The sequence below is a fragment of the Neovison vison genome, chromosome 1, assembly GCF_020171115.1.
Source record: "Neovison vison isolate M4711 chromosome 1, ASM_NN_V1, whole genome shotgun sequence".
Lineage (NCBI taxonomy): Eukaryota > Metazoa > Chordata > Mammalia > Carnivora > Mustelidae > Neogale > Neogale vison.
Window position 1 is genome coordinate 197,839,048 of NC_058091.1, and position 20,643 is coordinate 197,859,690.

Here is a 20,643-nt window from a genome sequence, read left to right on the forward strand (position 1 = left end):
AGAGGCTAGACTTGCTCTAAATACTGGGATCGTTAGAAGACAGAAATCTCTGGATCCAAAGTTGCAGTGTGGCAGCCTGCTGGTTGTATCTGCCCTGCAGATACAGTCAATGTTTTGAACTAGCTACTAATGCTTATAAATGGTTTCCTAGAAAACCCGATTTCTGGTTTCTCTTGAAAACTAAACTTTGGGCCCTAATGGATGATGTACTTATTGATAATGAAGTAGAACTGCGTGGTGGCTAGTCTTTTAGAGACAGGGTAAGTGGTTTTCAGTTTGCCACAGTTCCTGCCCTTGTGGTTTACACCAGGCCCCGTCACTCATTGTTGGACATTTTGTAGACTGCTCTTTTTTATTTGTAGCAAATTTTTGTCCTTTTTATTTGTAGGCAAATAAAAATATGAGAAGGCATGTAAAAAAAATTCCGTAACTTTTTCATGAACAAATTAATGAAGACATCATAAATTTCTTTGTTTTATTGGATTTTTCTGGCACATTAATCTCCTTAAAAAGGTGGTAAGAAATACAGAGATATAAGAAGTAGTAAACACCCCAGAGATACTAACTTCTTTCCAACTTTGCCAGCAAGCCACTATATTAGCTGGTGGAAAAGATGACTGAAAAGTTTTATACCTCCTGGAGTTCCACTATCTTGCGCTGTAATTTCTTTAGGTCTTTCTGTACTTTATATTTCTCTAAATCCATCTTTGTTTTCTGTATTTGTTGGAGGGAGCTGAGAGAGTCATGAATTGATTGAAATCCTGGAAGAGGATATGAGAATAGGTATACTTAAATTAAACAGTGCATTGGAACTTTTCTTTAAAAAAACAGAAGTTGCTGATCAGCAGTTCTGCCATAAATGATCATTTAATTAAAACCACATTAATTTCCATAAAGACCAGTTTAAAAATGTACAATGATCCATTTCTTATATGTCATGAAGATGCATTATTGGTAGTGTGTCAGCTCGTGTCTGGCTTCATTGTGAAAATTCAGTTTGGTTCTTCTCCTCCTTGCCCAAATATACTGCATAACAAAATAGTTCTATATTTCAAGAAAGAAATTTAAAATGTTTTATTCTCTCTGTGTATTTTGATAAGAAATTTTGATGTTCTTTTTTTTTTTAATTCTTGTTACCAAATTGAAGATAAAGAACACATGTGAGATTTTTAAACTTCTCAGAAAGTATCCTGTTGAGGGACCTAAGTAGTGGCCACCAGCTGTTTCTCCTGGATCTCCACTCTTGGGCCTTTGTTTCTCTCTTATGCAAGTCCAATCATTCATGACTCAAGCTACCTACCATAGCCCCCAGACCTACCTGACCTCAGGCTTCTTAGGGTACAGCCCATTTCTTGCTCATTGGGCCTTTCACACAGTCATTTCTCAACACATTTTTATTAAAGGCATAAAGGAGCACACCATTCATTTGAAATTCCCCTTGGCTAGAACTCCAAGTTAGTAAAATGAAGAAACAGATATATTGCCAATTCCTTTTTAGCTCATTCTGGGGATGTACTAATAGAATGAATATAATTAAATCTCTGGTGCTATGGTAGAAAACAGTGCCCTAAAAGAAGGGTCACTTAAGTTTGAGATACGATTCCTGGCCAGATAATTCATTCTCTTGATTTGGTGGTGGGAGATGGGGGCACAGTGTGGGTCAGATTTCCAGGCAGTAAATTTTACTTATATGCTAGGAACAGCTGGCAGAATGAGACCATAATATCTTCCCAAGACACCTTCAAGGCATCTCTGTACCAAAATTTGGGAGCATTTGCATGAATTTTTGGATTGGCTAACTAGAAGACAGAAAATGAGATATAGGTCTTTCTTTAATAAAGGAACCTCTGGTTCCTGGTAATTCCCTCAGGACTGTGACTCGAGGCAGATGGTGGCTCCACAGCACCTATCCTGTGTCCTTCCCTTTGACAAATTAGATGAGCCTTTCAAATTAATCCTCTTTGATGTTAGCTCAGCTTGACACTGCTGCCATTAGCCTCCTTAAGAAGAAAAGCAGTCATTATACTGGACTCTGTTAATTCATCTCTCTCTGTCACTTCTAAAGGTCAAGTCCCCAGTCTGACATCTGTCCAGGCTCATTACCTGCAGTTCAATGAGGGACATTTGATTTCAGGTCCTAATTTCATGATCTACCACAAATCGGACCTTGATCTCAAGGACTTTACAAGTCTAACAATTCTATGATTCTATGATCTTCATTTAAAAAAAAAAAAAACCAAAACAAAAAACTCACAGTCTTGGCAAGCTCGTGACTCTGCCAAGTCTAAAAGAAGGAAGTGAGCTTGTTTACCTACCTTCCGACAGTATGCTGACATTCTGTGGGATATTTAGGAAAGTCCAATTAAATATAAAAGGATATCCATAATGACAAGACTGATTCATGACCATGAGGTCAAAGTAGATAGCTCTGAGGGACTGGATAAGCGAGAACTAGTGTTTTTAACCAAAGGTGTCTGCTCACCTGATTGATATTCACTCTGCATTTTCTCTAATTCACCCCAGATGTGCTTTTCCAGTTGGTTCATCTTTTTGGACAGTTTGTTTTCTATATGCTTTACTTTGCTTAGTCCTCCTTCCTGTTTCTCTGTGTTAATGAGGTTCTCTAATTTGCTTGAAAGCTTCAGTAATTTTTCTTCCATTTTATTTTCAGACTTTTCCTATAAAAGATATGTGATGAAACACTGCAGAAAAGAAAACTTACAGGGATTTGTATTTCCACTTAGAGAGGTTTTTAACAAGTTCACTTTTCCACATTAAACAAGAAAAATCTCACCAAGTTCCCTCTTATCTAGAACTGTGTTCACAGTTGTGAGTTCATGCCTTTGCTTGGCCTTGTTTGTAGTTTCTAGAATTCTGCGTGTGTTGGGAGAAAGAAAAGAAAGGGCTGTGTGGTCTTGCTGAAATGTCCTGAGCACTTGGAATTATAGTCTAGTGTTTAAAGAAGTGCGGCCAAGGAAGGCATTGCAGACGCTGCTTGACCTAAGGTCCTTGAACACGCTCCTATTAGGTGTCCATATTCTTTCAAGCTTAGTATCTCCATGTGGACAGAGTTCAGCTAGAATAGTGATTCTTGACCCCTGCTGTCCATTCATATCACCTGGACCATCACACCTACTCTTCCCCCAAACTCTGATTTAATTGGTCCACGGTGGAGCTCATGAACATATCTAGTGTAAAAACTCTCCAAGTGATTCTAATTGCAGTGAGATGAGGACTCCTGGGCAGCCCAAGTTTCATTAGCTGCTCTGCTCCTTCTCAGCCTGCACAGGGAATTTGCAAGCAGCTTCGGGGAAAGACTGACTTGGAGCCCCTTTGGTTCTCCTGTTTTTGGCCCTGCCTGCTTGAGGGAGGCAGACTTCAGCCTGTCTCTTACTTGTGGTGGGAAGTTTCTGCCTGCAGGTGACCTGTGGTCACCTAGTGCTGCCTAGAACTGGTGGATGAGTCTGTCTAACTCCAGGAGAACTAGAAGACTCTCTTGGCTGCACATCACACCACACAGACTTCAGTAGCCTTATCAGTGATAAAGCTGTCATGGTTATCTCCATCTCTTGGACTCCTGCCTCTGTCAGCCGCCCAAAGACCCTCTACCGAAGTTCCAGAAACATCTAATCATCAGCAAGGCTGGCAGTCCCTGGGGACACAGCTGGCCCTATGCTGCATTTCTATGGGGGTTAGCAGCTGGCTGGCTGAGCGGGCTGAAGTGGAAAGGAACCTGCAATGAACAGATTTCCCCTCCATCTTCGTAGTCTTGCCTCAGAGCTGGGGATTCTCTACAAGATTGGATCTGGAAAAGGAGTTTTGAAAACCTTTGGTCTACAAATGGATCTTCGGAGAGGTAAACTGACTTGTCTATGGCAGAAATTTTTAGGCTTTATTGTGCCCAAGCATCAGCCAAGGAGCTTGCCTGGAAGCACAGATCCCCAGAGGAGGACCCTGGGGGTCTGATGTTGCTCTGGGTTGGGACGAGGAATCTGTATTAAAAAAACAAAAAACAAAAACAAAAAAACCCCCAGCACCTCTCCTTTGGTTTTTCTGTCATAGGTAGAGCAGACTCAGAAGTATGCATTCATGGAGCTGGAGAGTAGCACACAGGACCAAGAGGCAGGGCACTCGATTCTTATCCCGGTGCAGGAAAGGTAAGTCACTGACACAGTCGTTGTGACTGTGAATGTCACAATGAAACTTTCCAGACCTTGGCTCACTGCTGACGTCCAGACCATGACTCTGCAGCTGTTTACTTCAGGAATAACAGAACCCCTTACCAGTTTCTCCTGTAGGAGCTTCAGACATTGATTTATATGCCCAAGGTGGTCTTTTTCATAGGTGATGAACCGGCTTTCTGTCCATTTTTGATGGTTCTCCACTTCCTCATATAGATTATTTGAAAGTGAATTAAATCTAAGGGGAAAAATATTTCTATTTTAATAGGTAAATTTAAGCATAAAACCAAAATTTAATATTGAAAAACGCAGGGTTTTTTTTTCTTTTTTCAGATGTTAAGGCTCAAGCCGTCTAGTGGGTGCTTACAGTTTGATGTGGGAGGTGAGGGGAGGGGAAACACAATCAGGTCCCTGCCCCGAGCTTGGGTTCAACCCAGCTGCAGACAACACCCCTCCTCATACCTTGAACTACACATATGCACAATGACAGACCACAGACACACGGAACGCACACATCATCCATGCAGATTTCCTCTTAGGGCCCGGAGTGCATTGTCTGTGTGGAAGAAACACTGATAAGTCACTTGGGATGGGGACAGCACTCTGTGGTAGGGATCAGCAAACTTTCTATAAAGGCTCGGATAGTAAATATTTTGGGCTTTGTGGGCCCCTTGGTCTCCGTGGCAACCACTCAGTTCTAGAAGGGCTCAGTGCTACCGTTGCAGTGAGAAAGCAGCCACATACGACACAAATAAGCATGGCTTACTTAGAAACAAATAATGAACATGTTTGTGGTCTGATCAAACTTGATAGATGCTGAAATCTAGATAGCCTATCATCACATGTCTTCAAATACATATTTTTGTTAAAATTAGCAGAAAGTGTGCAAATCATCCTTAGTAGTGGGCAGATTTGGCTAAGGGTCGTAGCTTGGGGAATCCCTGTTCTACAACTGTCACTGACCGGCTGGGGGAAGAGCTTCCCCCCCCACCCCCCAGCCCTCCCAACCCCGCAGAAGAGTCACAGATGGGGAGTGGGGAAGGGGGCTCAAGAGGATTTGGGGAGAGCAGAATGTCCATGGGAAATGGTCCTGGCTTGGCTTTTCTGTCCCCATTGCTTCCTGTGGGCCTCTGTGGATTCTTTGCGGGGGGCAGGAAGAGCCAAAAGAGGTACTGAGTTACTCATGTGGAACAGAAACAGTCTAATAGGCTAAGGGGCTGGAAGCGACTGCTGCCAGCGAGATGATACACCGCGGGAACATGAAATGGAGAATGAAGGATTTTAAAAAATGGGAGTGGCTGTTATTACAGAGAGTAAAGGCTTGAAATCATACATCATCAATTCGAAAAGTCACTGTAGAGTGGCTGAGGGTGTGAGTGGCAAGGAGAATCCACAGCTGGCACGGCTGAGAGCTACAGGTCTGAGAATCGCCTTTTGGAATAGGCAGTATGTTAGAAAGGCGCAGTGCCCCGTGTTGGTTACCGAAAATATTCAGACCGCCCGACAAGTGGGTGGCTTGAAATAATCACTGCTGGGATGTTTTTAGGGCCAATTACATGCAGATAATTTCGTTTGTTCGTGGTGTCTCTCATTGGAAACTGCTTAAGACACGCAGGACATACATTGCATGTCTCTGCCTCTTTAACGTCCCTGAAAAACAGTTCGAACTGGTATTTGGAAAAGACCGGTCACATTTTTATTTAGACCAGTGGGCTTCTAACAAAGTACAGAGACGTTTTTGGTTGTCACAACTTGGAGGTGTTACTGATATGCAGAGGGTAGAGGCCAGAAATACTGCTAAGCATTCTACAGAGCACGGGACAGCCTCACAATAAAGAATTATCCAGCCCGAATGCCAGTAGTGCCCACGTTGGGAAACCAGGATTTAGATGATGAAGTCAAGGAATGGGAAAAGTTAATTTTCCAATAGCTATATTAGTTGTAGTATGATAGCTGAATTCTGATCTTCATCTCCGTGAATTAGCACATTTTTTGATATGGAGAGAGAGATTTTTCACATAGAAATCATACCTTGATTCAGGGGAGTACTTCAACAATGAGGAAGATAGCTTTGGCCACGCTTCCTGTTCTTAATCCGATCATGATTTCCAAACACCTATGCTGCTGGCCAACAGCTGAAGCAGCTCAGACAAATACGGTTCCCAACTGATATATGGACAACCTCATTTTAGCCAACTGTTTCCTATGTCTGGAACAGTCTTTCTTAGAACGTACAGTGGCTCTTGCCCTCATTTCATTCAGATTTCTATTCAAGCACCACCTACCACCTTAGCATAGGACTTTTTTAAAAAAAAATTTAATTTCTTTATAAACATATAATGTATTATTAGCCCCAGGGGTACAGGTCTGTGAATTGCCAGGCTTACACACTTCACAGCACTCGCCATAGCACATACCCTCCCCAATGTCCATAACCCAGCCACCCTCTCCATACACCCCTCCCCCTGGCAACCCTCAGTTTGTTTTGTGAGATTAAGAGTCTCTTATGATTTGTCTCCCTCCCAATCCCATCTTGTTTCATTTATTCCTTTCCTACCCCCCAAACCCCCCACGTTGCATCTCCACTTCCTCATATCAGGGAGATCATATGATAGTTGTCTTTCTCTGATTGATTTATTTCACTAAGCATAATACCCTCTAGTTCCACCACGTTGAGCATAGGACTTTTTTTAAACCACACTTAAAAAAAAAACAAAAGCTTTCATTTTCCCCATCTGACTCTTCCTATTCCTTTACCATACTTCAGTTTTCTCCAAAATGCTTATCACCTTGTGTGATATGTATGTATGTATGTGTGTGTGTGTGTGTGTGTATATATATATATATATATATATATATATACATATATCTGTAATTTGTGTGCTGTCTGCTTCACTAGAACCTAAGCTCCACGAAAGCATTTTGCTTTGTTCACGGCCATGAACAATGGTTGGAATGTAGGTGCTCAATGAATAGTTGAATAAATGGATAAATGATTCATTCCTTCTCATTTGATACCTTTTACTAGGGCTGTTCACAAATAATAATTCATACCTTGCCAAGGTATTTCGGGATCTGATCTTAAGTTTTCATCTTCCCTTTCCTATCTCTGGTGGAAATAGTAATTAAGGGTGATGGTTAGAAGGACAGTAAATCCCCAGAAAATCAAGGGGTAGCTTTGCAGTTGGGAATCTAGACTTCACTGTTCAGCCGTACTGTGTATATGAATGTGAGCTTTTACTCTCATTACTGATAAAGTATTAACATCCCTCTGAACACCAGGGAACCATTAAACGTGCCCAAGTAATATCTTTAGAAGTGCATATCAGTAATTAGAATTCTGAAATTAAAATAAAGTCATAAAGAATGAGTTACTACTTATGTTCATTTTACTCCAAGGTTTTGCCTGTAGTTGGAGACTCACTTTCCTGGTAAGCATCAAAAGTCAGACTCTGGGTAGTTTATGAAAATGTGAAAGCATTTTTTAAAAAGCATTCTCTTTGAAGGAGAAAAAGGATTAGCTAAAATAAAGGTTTATATAAATCTCTTTCTTTCCTTAGGCTTTCCCCTAACACAATGGACGTGATCTTCCAGGAAAGAATTACTTTTCTATGAATTACAAAATTTACAGTTAAAACCTCAATGGGACAAATTTATCTTGGATGACATTCACATTTTAGTTCCTAGATCCTCTATTCCAATAGTTATGGTTGTATTTCTATCAGATCCAGGTAGACATAGATAGGAAGATAGGGAGGGAGCAAAGTAGGTAGATGTATGGATGGAGAGATAGCATTTTTTTTTCCTTTTTCAAAAAACACAAAAGTCAGACTTTTAAATTATAGCCAGAGACCTTGCTAGGGTAATGTGAGATACAGGTTTTACAAAATTTTTATATTGGTGGAATCAAGTTAATATACATACTAAGGACAATAACAAGGAACAAGGAACAAGGGGTAAAATAAAATTTAATAGGGATCTATAGACATAGCAGATAGCTATGCTGGATTTGAATGGTGAGGGAGAGTGTAGGGCTTGCAACAATCATCCTAGTGATCACTGTGGTTCTGGTAGACATACGTGAATGAGGACATAGCCCTATTCTGGGCCTTTTTTTTTTTTTTAACCATTTCACTTATGTCTCAAATTCATTGTCTTGCATTCAATAAGTGATTGAACTTTTCTGGAAGACACGAAAAATTTAAATTCTTGGATGCTCTTACGATGAACAGACTCTCAAGAATTCAAATAATGGCTTTAACAAAGTCAGTCTTTAGAGATTGAATCTAAGATTTTAAGTTTCACATTTAGAAAAAAGAAAGTAATTCCAAAAAACATTTTTTTCCTTACTAAATTTTTACTAAATTTTTACGTATATACTTAAACTAATTTCTTCTTTAGGTCCTGTGGTTCCTAATTAGGGACACTAATAAAGAGCAACTCGAACTCCATGCTGATAGGAAGACTTCTGTTTATCATTCCATGTTGTACTAGAGCTTAAATCCCAATACTTTCCTAGCCTCATACCTTCATAGCTTCAAGCAGAAGTGATCTTTCCATTCCCTAAATTTCTGTAGCAATTAGTTTACTACTGGTTGGAATTGGGAGATGGAGGAGTCACAGATCGGTAAAATAACCTGAGATTTGGAGTCAGACACTTTCTAAGTATGTGACTTGGGGTAAATTTTTTAATTTCCATGATTGTGTTTCTCTATCACTAAAATGGGAATAAGAGCTGGATGTACTTAACTGTGTCGATCACTTAGTGATTGGTAGAGATTTATAAATAACAGTGTATTTATTATTTCTGCCTACTGAAACACCTCATTGAGCATTGTCTTAACTTTTACTTTATCTGTGTTAAGCTTTTCACTTATTTATGGACTTCCCCCCCAACTCTATGTGGCTGTGATTTTTGTCCTTGAGTATTCCAAAACACAACTTAATGTTACCGGTCCTCAAAATAGTCATTCATTCACTCACGGGCTTCCATTTGTGCCTGAATGTGCTGTGTGCTGAGAATACAGAGATGGAGGAGACATAACCTTGACTTTCGAATAGTTTGTAATTTAATACCGTGGTAGCATTTTTCAAAGCTGTGTGGGGAGATTTGAGTCCATGCATTTGCCTCGTTGATCGAATAATTTTTCTTTTCTTATAAATCACTGTCAGTGAAACATTGTCAGCAGCAAGAACTATCGAAGGAGTGAATGGAATGTACTTTCCCTGCCAAACCCTTGCTAAAAAACAGCTGTGTTTTATGATGACTCAGACTCTCACTCTATAAGTACTAAGTTGTTGACTGAGGACATGACTTAACTGACCATCTGACTAAGACCCTTCTGCAAAAAGGAGGCTCAGTGCAGGGGTTCAGATGAAAGAGCCAGTACATCTCCTTTGTCAGTTCTAGTGATCAGTGCCAAAGGGCCAGGAAATCACTAAAAAACCGCAGATAGTATTGGGGCTTTAATGTTCTATATAAGATATATGTTTAATTGATCATTAAACTTGAAATCATTGAAGTTTTTAACTGGTAAAGTTGTTCAATTAAACATACTTTTGAATGTCATTAAAATGCTTTTAATTCCTTTATTTAGAGATAGTCGTTTCTTAAAAAAAAAAAAAGCAGGGTGCCTGGGTGGCTCAGTGGGTTAGGCCGCTGCCTTCAGCTCAGGTCATAATCTCAGGGTCTTGGGATCGAATCCTGCATCGGGCAGGGAGCCTGCTTCCTCCTCTCTCTCTGCCTGCCTCTCTGTCTACTTGTGATCTCTGTCTGTCAAATAAATAAATAAATAGTCTTTAAAAAAAAAAAAGCAAATATTCTACCTCATTCACTTTAATTTGAGATATTCTCTGAATGGAAAAGAGAAAAAAAGAAAGCCCTACCCACCTTACTTTCCCTTTGAGGAAAATATATTTGCAATACTATCTCAGTCAAAGGGTTAATATCCCTAACTTGACGGAATCCTACAAATGATAAGAAAATGATGAAAATCACAATACAAACTGACAAATGATAAAATGGGCAATTACAGAAAAGGAAATTCAAATGATGAAAGGAATGCAAAGGAAAACAAGAGATGCAGTCTTCATCCTTTAATTGGCAAGTATTAACAAAAAAATCCAGTATTGGTAAGAATGTAGAGAAAGGGCTTTTAATATATTGCTGGTGGAAGTGTGAGTGTTACATTAAAAAAATAAATTTATAAACATTAATAAAGAAGCTCTTTAACCTAAGAATCTTGCCTAAAGAAATAAAAACATCTACACTTAAGAATATTTAAGGATATATATATATTATTACATATAATATATATATTTAAGGATATATATATAAATTTGGAATAGACATATATATGTATATCTATACAAAAATTTTTTGGTTTGTTTGTGGTAGCTGGAAACTGGAAAGAATCTATACATCAATAGGATAAATGATTGAATTAATTATAGGACATCTATAAGTTTAAATATTATTCAACTATTAAAAATAGTTTTAAATTAATATTCACTAATCTGGAGAGATAATCAAGATCTACTGTAAAAAGCAAATTATTGAGGAATGTGACTAGGATGTATTTTTAAAAGCCATGCTCTATGTATACATATATGATTTGTGTAATATATATAAACATCCTTTTTCTGTTATATCTATATATCAACAAGGAGGAAAGGAAGGAAAAACACTTCTTGGGGTTAACACTGGTTACATTAGGAAGCTGAGATGAAAACCTTTTTTTTCCCATCTTTGTTTTATTTTGTTAATTTTAATTTTTAAAAAATTGATGAAGATTTAACTAGAAATGAGTCAGTTGTGTATTTAAATGAGTTATTAGAGCTCACAGGTATTTGTGGAAAATTTTGGTTTATAAATTCAGCATTACCTACTCTAATGAAATTTTTAGACTTTATTATTTCAAGTGAGAAAATGATTCAAGTTTATATTATTACAAAAGTGTCCAGATTCATATTTAACTATCTAGATGACTCAAATATAAGCCAATTTTTCACAGGACTGAAGACAGAAAAGCACACCACACCATCAATAATGCATTAATCCTGATTCTCAAACCTTTCCTTTTCCTTGATTGGCTGTTTGTTAATATATTTCATTCCTTTAAGCCAGTATTTCATTCCGGATTATAAATCCCCTTTCTCTCCAAGTAAAATCAGTTCTTAAGGTGTACTCCTAGAAACAGTTTACTTTTCTACTTCTCCTTTGGACACTTTATTTTATTTTATTTAATTCTAAGCTAACGGGATTAGATCAAGCACCACACAGATTTTAACTGAGCATCTGCACTGCACTGGACTTGAAGCACTTAGACATGCTTTTTTAGACTGGTATTTTCTTTTTACCCAAGACATTTACTTCTTTGAATTTTAGGGATAACTAGTTTTTCATCAATTTCTAGGACACACCTATTTCCCAATTTAACATCTCTGAAATCGGAAGGTGTCTTGAAAATGATGGTGTGCTTTGGTTTAATTGTTACCATCACATTTTAGAGGGGGGAAAAAAAACCATATGTCTTATAATTTGTGGCACTTAGATTTAATGAAGTACTGTAAAGACAGGTGAAAATGGAGCAAGCAGAGTATATTCAGAGTCCTGGATTTGACCAAGTCATTAAACCCAGGGGCCATGGGACAGAGAGGGGAAAGAAAAAGGTGAGAAGGAGCAGTAAGATGGTATCGTTCATGTGACTAGAATTTTCCTCTGCCTGCACCAGGACTACAGGAAATGGTGGTCACTTAAACAAGAAAGGAGGATTTGGGAATACAGAAGCCAGTAATTGGAATGTTTGTGGAGTCTTGTCTTCTTTACCATCTTTTCTATTGCATAGGAGAAAACTCAGTGAAGAAGACTGGACAGAGACCAGTCTTAAAAGAGGGAGAATGTAAAGGAGCAAGTAGAGAATCTCAGAAGAAATTTTAGAAGGGAAGCTTGTAAATCAGTTATTTTAAAAGTTATTGGATAGTCTCGTGGAATTGATATATATTCAGTGAAGTGTATTACATTGAGGCATTTTAATATATAACTGATGATAAGTTAAAATTATTCGATAGGAAAGGTCAGGCTGTATATCAATTCAGTTGTAATATACAAAGAGAATGACAAAATTAATATTCATATTTCCTTTTGTTAGTTTTAATTTAAATTCCAGTTAATTAACATACAGTGTAATATTAGTTTCGGGTATACGACATAGACACCGTGATTCCACTCTTCCTTACAACACCTGGTGTTCACCCAGTGCCCCCCTTGATCCCTATCACCTGTTTCATCCACCGCCCCACCCACCTCCCCTCCTATCTCCTTTATTGTGAATATTGTATAAATTGCTTTAGTGTAGCATATTCTCTCTATCAGTTTGTTGCTTTATGTCTTGACTAGTTTCAAATTCCTGGGATAGGTTCTCATTTTCTTTTCTAATTTTTTATAAACATATAATGTATTTTTAGCCCCAGGGGTACAGGTCTGTGAATCACCAGGTTTACACACTTCACAGCACTCACCATAGTGGGTTCTCATTTAATGCCAACACTTTCTTTAGGCAAAACCTTTTGGAATGTACTTAACAGAATTAAAAGTCTCCCATTCACTTACTTGAACTCCAAAAGGTTCATTTCATGGCGATGATCTCCCTGGACCATCTTTAAATTTGAGATTTGCTCAGAAGTGGAAGCCTCGATCTTTCCTAAGAGCTGCATTACCTAATGAAAGTACAAAAGGGAGTTTTTGTGTGTGTGTGAACAAAATCACTAGCACTTATATTAATTATATTTTATTCCTTAAAGAGCCAAGAAACAGACTTGAGCCTAAAGCATATTTGCATCTGAAAATGATTTTTCCTAAAGGAACGATTCAATAGTTATAGAGCTATCGTCAGGGAAAGAATTATAGGGAAGCATTCCATTTTGTTGTCTCTAATATTCTTCTTAGTAGGCTACCTAATGATATAAGAAAAACATAGAATTGATATTAGTTTATCATTTTGTTAATTTTAATGATTTCTTTTCTTTTCCCCCAATTATAGTATAAGTCAATATATATCTTCTATCACCATTTTAGCCTTAGTGTCTATTAGGTGGCCAATGGTAAATATTCACCAAATGCTTATTGAATAAATGCTGAAACACACCATTAATTAGACTCTGAGGGAAATGCACGAGTGGCCTAAGACTAGGCTTCAGGAATTCCTAGGAATGAAACAATTCAATGGGCTTTGGCCAAACAATTCAACTCTGACACAGACAGTTGCGTGGAGGAGAGTGCGTAGTTAACAAAATCTAAGTTCCCAAAGAGGTGAATGACAGAAGAGTTTGAACAGATAAATGTTGGGTGGGCATCCAGTTGCCCGTGAAAGGCTATTTATAGGAGATACACTTAAAACGGGCTATTTAGAGGAGGTATACTTCAAGGCAGAATTGTGAACAATAAAATATTAGGCAAATATATCCCCAGCAAAAGCAAAGGAAAAGAAAGCTGGCAGAACAATATTGTTAGACAAAATATTATTCAAGGCAAAATGTGTTAAATGGGACAAAGGTGGTCATTTTTGCAGATGAAGACTAGAATCCCCAGTGAAAAGAGTTTTGAACCTGTATTTATGTTATATTTTGAATTTCAAAGATAAACTGAAATGATATATTAATGATTTTAAATGACTTCTCTTTGACCCATAAAAGTCAAATAAGTAAAATATAAAGAGAGATACGGGAAGACATGAAAAATATGGTTTATTTAGTAGATTTATATACCAAGCGATCTAACTTGCAAACAGCAAGAAACGCTCATTCTTTCCCAGTGCCCAGTGAGCATTTGTAACAACTAAGCACACATGTGACTATGAAGAACTCAAAGTAGGGGCGTCTGGGTGGCTCCGTCAGTTAAGCGTCAGACTCTTGATTTCAACTCAGGTCACGATCTCAGTCAGGCATGAAATCAAGCCTCAAGAGCTCTCTTTCTCTCTCTGCCTCCCACCCCCCAAAAAACAAACAAACAAAGAAAACCCTCAAATTATTCCACAAAGCAAGGAAAAGCACTTCACGAAAATTAGAAATTAACAGGAAAAGTGTAAAGACACAAAAACCTAACCATTTGAGTGAAGTAACCTCTCCTAATTCTGTTGTTTAATTCCAGTGTTTTACATGGAAATTTGCCTCTCAGATCTACTCAGAGGAATATAACTGGCCAAGGGCCCTGACGGCTATGTTTAAAATGTATAACCATATGTGGATACTGTGCTTCCCATTGGCTTCTCCCAGCCAGTGTCTTAATAGTTTTACTTTGATGAGTGACTTTGGTTCAAAGAACTGGATGAAACTAATAGAATGTCTGTCTCAGACCTTCCTTTTCTGTCTTTTTCACAGGAGTCAGACCTATTTGTAATCTGATGGTTCCATCTTTTCTTGGAACCTCCTCATTTTCCTTCAAAAAATATTCCCCCTCAATTAATCTCTTCTCTCTCTCTCTCTCTCTCTCCCTTTCTTTTTAAAGATTTTTTAAACATTTGTTTTAGAGAGAGTGTACACGAGTTCTGGGAGGGGGGCGCAGAAAGAGACTCTTCACTCAGCTTCCCCGCCGAGTGCAGAGCCCACTGTGGGGCTCTATGCCATGATCCATGAGATCATGACCTAAGCAGAAACCAAGAGTTGAACACTTAAGTGTCTGTGCCACCCAGACACCCCCGCTCCCTCCCAGTTAATCTCTTGCATATCAGTTGCATATCAGTTCCTTTATGGAATTTGCTTCTCAAAGGACTAACCCTAGTGTCAAAGAATAAGTCTACTCAGCAATTACAATTCACTTAGGAAAGGATAATAACATTATATATCGACAGGACACAGCCACATCTATGATCAGAGGTAAATTTGTGGCATTAAATGTTTCCATAATTATATAAGACAGAATAAATCTATATAAACGAATCATTCATTTCACAAGGCTAAAAAGAATAACAAACTTAATCAAGGGAAAGCAGAATGAAGAAACTGTCAAATTGTAATAGATGGGATGGCTCCCTTAAGATGTCCACGCCCTAATCCCGGGAACCTGTGAATATGATATGTTAGATGGCCAAAGGGATTTGCAGCTATAATTAAGGTTACAGACCTTGAAATAGGGAGATTATTCTATTTTATCAAGTGGGCCCAATTTAATCACATGAGCCTCTAAAAGCAGAGAACTTTCTCTAGCTAGAGTCAGAGTCAGACTTGAAGTCAGACTTGAAGCCTGACATGGCCTTATCCTGTTCCTGGAAAGAGGCCACATGGAAAACATGAGAAAGAAGGCTGGCAGCTGGGGGAATGTCAGTCTCAAACTGACAGCAGCAAGAAACCCTGTAGCATGACTGCAAGAAACTGAATTTGGCCAAAAGCTTGAATGAGTCTGGAAGAGGACTAATTCCCAGCATCACCTCAAAGGAACACAGCTGTACTAATATCCTGATTTCTGTCTTGTGGAACCTTAAGTAGGGAGTCTACTCTAGCCTTGACCTGCAGAAACTATAAGATTTTATATATATATATATATATATATATATATATATACCACTAAGTGTGTGGTAGTTTGTTACGATGGCAGTAGAGAACTAATACACGGATATTAAAAATTTATGAGCAAGAAAAAATATAGGTTTGATATGTGAATCCAAGAGTTGCTTCTTTGAAAAGGTAAGAGGCAAAGTTTTTCTCAGTCTAAATGTAAAGAAAACATATAGACACTAAAATTGGGAATAAGAAAAGATAGAGTAGTTATAAGTATGAACCAATTAATGGAGTGAATATATTCACAAAGCTGAAATTATAGATAAAGTGGAAGCCAAATAATTATAGATTTTAATTCATCTCTCACAATCCAAGACAGAAGAAAATAAGTAGGAATACAAAGACCAATCAAAAGGTTTGAGTTTGTTGATTTAAGCAATTTTTTAGACACTAACTGTACGTTTTCCTTAAAAATACAGGACATATTCTTTTTAGAATATGTGCAAAATTTTACTATCCAGCCACCAAATAAAGCCCGTAAGATATTCCAAAAATAGGGGCACCTGGATGGCTCAGTGGGTTAAGCTTCTGCCTTCGGCTCGGGTCATGATCTCAGGGTCCTGGGATGGAGCCCCATATCGGGCTCTCGGCTCAGCAAGGAGCCTGCTTCCCTCTGTGTCTCTGCCTGACTCTCTGCCTGTTTGTGATGTCTCTCTCTCTCTCTGTCAAATAAATAAAATTTTTAAAAATACTATAAAAAATTCCAAAAATAGAAACTGGCATATACAATAAAACTTTCAATTACGGTGAGATAAAACTTAAAATGAATACCAGGACAACAGAAAATCCTCAACTCAGTGACGCCAACAACCCCTCTTAAGCTGTTCAGTCAAAGGAAGAATTCAATATACAACTGCAGAATTTCTAGGAAACAATAATGAGAACACAATATCAACCCTACAGAATACCGGGAAGTAGACGAATGCTCAGGGAAAATTCATAGTCAAAGCGCTTACATCAGTAAAACAAAAACTACAAATATATGTGGTTCAAAAAGTTCGAAAATGAGCAGCAAAAGAAATCACAAGAAAAGGAAAAAGATAAAGTCAAAAGCTTAAATTGTTGAGAATACATGAAAAACAAAAGAGAAGCAGAACTTAAAAATACATAAAAAGACTGGCTCATTGGAAAGCAATCAATATCGTTAAGATACCACTAACCTAACTAATCAAAGTGGGAAAGAAAAAGCTCAAATAAAATGGCAAAGAGGAAAAAAAACAAAAGCAGGAAAAATTAAAACAATCCTACGAGTATTTTGCATAATTTTATAGAAATTAATTTCAAAATCTGAATGAAAAGCATACTTTTCCGCAAGATCCTTGAAGAGAGGGCGCCTTTAAACAGACCAATTTCCGGGACGCCTGGGTGGCTCAGTTGGTTAAGCAGCTGCCTTCGGCTCAGGTCATGATCCCAGGGTCCTGGGATCGAGTCCCACATCGGGCTCCTTGCTCGGCAGGGAGCCTGCTTCTCCCTCTACCTCTGCCTGCCTCTTTGTCTGCCTGTGCTCGCTTGCTCTCTCTCCCTCTGTCTCTGGCAAATAAATTAAAAAAAATAAAATAAAAATAAACAGACCAATTTCCACAGAAAAAACTGAGCAAAGCTATCAAAGGTCTTTCCTTCCCACTAAATCAGTAGGCCCATATGGCTTCAGAGGCAAAACTACCAAATCTTTAAAGAATAGATCATTGTGTAGTGTATATGGACCACATCTTCCTTATCCATTCGTCCGTTGAAGGGCATCTTGGTTCTTTCCATAGTTTGGCAAACGTGGCCATTGCTGCTATAAACATTGGGGTACAGATGGCCCTTCTTTTCACAACATCTGTATCTTTGGGGTAAATACCCAGGAGTGCAATTGCAGGGTCATAGGGAAGTGTGGTCCGTATACACTATGGAGTATTATGCCTCCATCAGAAAGGACGAATACCCAACTTTTGCAGCAACATGGATGGGACTGGAAGAGATTATGCTGAGTGAAATAAGTCAAGCAGAGAGAATCAGTTATCATATGGTCTCATTTGTGGAGCATAACAAATAGCATGGAGGACAAGGGGAGATGGAGAGGAGAAGGGAGTTGAGGGAAATTGGAAGGGGAGGTGAACCATGAGAGACTATGGCTCTGAAAAACAATCTGAGGGGTTTGAAGTGGCGGGGGCGGGGTGGGAGGTTGGAGGAACAAGGTGGTGGGTATTAGAGAGGGCACGGATTGCATGGAGCACTGGGTGTGGTGTAAAAATAAAGAATACTGTTATGATGAAAATAAATAAATTAATTTATTAAAAAAAAGAATAGATCATTGCAATGCTCTTTAAACTATTTCAGAGCATAGAAAAAGAAGGTAAACTTCCAAATTATTTGTATGAAGTGAGCGAAACATCGATTCTCCAATCTGAAAGGGTTTGCACAAAGACTCATCTTGTTTATAAACATTAATGAGAACTTCTCAAATAAAATATCAGCAAACGGTATCCAGCAGCACAACTTAAAAAAAAAAAATCAAGTGCAATTTATTTTTTAGAACAAGAATTGTTTAATAAGAAATATGTTGATCCAAATAATTATGCTAGTATAGTTTAAGAGAAAACTCACATGATTATCTCCACAATGCTGAAAAGGCATTTGCCAAATTCATAATCACTCTTCATTAAAAACAAAAACTCAATAAAATAAGAATAGTTGTGCATCAAACACGTTTATTGAGGAAACATATCTCTCACCATGAGGGAAGCAGGGGATATTTCTGTTAATGTCAGGAACAAGAGCAGGATGACCACTGTCCCGAAGCCACTATTTAATATCACATTGGAGTTATTAAAACAGGTAGAACATGGAGAGAAATTATGTGTGTGAAAAATGGAAAAGACGAGTAAACTTATTACTGAAAAATCATATGATTGTGTGCCTGGAAAACAGCAACAGCAACAAACTGAAAAATTTCTTCAATCAAGACAAGAACTCGCTAAATTAGTAAAATTTAAAATTAATATCGCCTTCATTATATACAACTAACAACTAGTCAGGAGATATAATGAAACTTCATTACAATAAAGTAAAAAGAAAAAAGATAACAAAATCCGAAAATACACTGAAGATGATGCATGCTTGAGAAAAATCTGAAACCACTCCTAAAGGATGTCAAAGCAAACTTGCACAGATAAGAAGCATGCTGTGTTCTTGGATAAAACACTCAGCATTATCACTCTTTCAATTCTAAAAATTTTTTTTATTTAAGAGAGAGAAAGAGCACAAGCAGCAGGAGTGGCAGAGGCAGAGGGAGAAGCAGGCTCCCTGAAGAGCAGGGAGCCAGAGGTGGGGCTCAATCCCAGGACCCTGGGATCATGACCTGAGCCCAAAGCAGATGCTGAACTGGCTGAGCCACCCAGATACCCCTACTTTGTCAATTCTAAACTGATAAATTCAACATGATTTTAATAAAAAATTAAAATTGAGTTTGTTGATTTATTTGCTGGGACTAGACAGACTGATTTTAAAATCATATGTGAAAAGAAACAGTTATCACCAGGAAAAAGGAGAAAAGAAAGCAATGAAAGGGACTCACTGTACCAGGTATTGAAAGTTTTGGGGCACCTGGGTAGTTCTGTTGGGTTAGCATCAGATTCATTGTTTCTGCTCAGATCATGATCTCATGGGTCCTGAGACTGAGCCCTGCATCAGACTCTGTTCTCAGCGGGGAGATTGCTCCAGATTGTCTCCTTCGGCCCTCCCCACCCCCTCACACAAACCCTCTCTCTCTCCCCTTCTTTCTCTGGAATGAAGAAATAAATTTTAAAAAATTGAAGTACTACAAGGCCTCAATGATTAAAATAATAATTAAGACACATTATTAGAAAAAAAACTCCAAATGGATCAAGAATTTAAATATAAATAGTAAAACCATGAAAGTGCCAGAAGAAAGTATGAGTAATTCAGGCCTTTGTATGGGGATTTTCTTTCTAAGTGTTACTTAAAAGGAGCCACAGAAGAAAAGACTGATACATTTAGCTACAAATAGAGAACATAAGCTTGCCAAAAGTCAAAAGACAGATGACAACCTGGGAAGATATATTCACAGATCATATCATAGAGAAGGGCTCATCTCCTTAATATATAAAGAACTCCTAGAAATTGAGAAGAAAAAGAAAAAGAGACCAATAAGGAAATGGATAAAAGAGAAGAATGGATAGCTCACTGAATAAGAGATACAAATAACTCTTCAAGATATGAGCCTCATTCACAATAAGAAAGACTAAATGAAACACAGAGACCATGGCCATCTTTTTCTTATAAGAACGGTCAAATTCAAAAAACACCACTCAAAAAGCTCCCCAATGGGGACATTTTACATATTTTTATGTATTTTTGGCGGCTGTGCAGTATGGTCAAATCTCCACAGAGAGGAAGAACTTTCAAAATAGCAACACTGTACTTTGACCCAGCAATCACACTTCTGGGTTTGGGGATCCTACAAACATATGTACACACACACATGCACACACACACACACACACACACACACACACAATGACATAAGTGCAAGGTTATACATTGCAGCATTGATTTGAAAGAGAGAAATATTAAAAATAGCCCAAATGTCCATCTGTGAGAGATTGGTTAAATGAGCCACTATACAGACAGGAAGAGTACACAGTAGTAAAAAGGAATGAGGAGGCTCTCCATGTACTAATATGGCTGATCTCCAGGATATATTTGCCTAGTTAGAAAAAATAGGATGAAAGGCTTAAACATGAGACAGGAATCCATCAAAATCCTCAGGGAGAAAATAAGCAGAAACCTCTTCAACTTTGGCTATAGCAACTTCTTACTAGACATGTTGCCAGAAGCAAGAAACAAAGGCAAAAATGAACTACTGGACTTCATCAAAATAAGAAACTTCTGCACAGTGAAGAAA

At 38.1% G+C, this 20,643-nt stretch overlaps 1 protein-coding gene across 1 annotated transcript in view; it reads right to left on the reverse strand.

The window, feature by feature from the left end:
• Nucleotides 1–592: 592 nt before the first annotated feature.
• Nucleotides 593–20,643, reverse strand: part of FAM81B (family with sequence similarity 81 member B) — a 53,243-nt gene continuing 33,192 nt past the window's right edge. The window contains exons 6-9 of the mRNA XM_044240261.1: nucleotides 12,793–12,899; nucleotides 4,284–4,419; nucleotides 2,483–2,678; nucleotides 593–761 (exon numbers count right to left, since the gene is read on the reverse strand). Coding sequence (XP_044096196.1) covers nucleotides 628–761; nucleotides 2,483–2,678; nucleotides 4,284–4,419; nucleotides 12,793–12,899 — 573 coding nt within the window. The 3' untranslated portion in view covers nucleotides 593–627. The remainder of the gene's footprint in view (nucleotides 762–2,482; nucleotides 2,679–4,283; nucleotides 4,420–12,792; nucleotides 12,900–20,643) is intronic.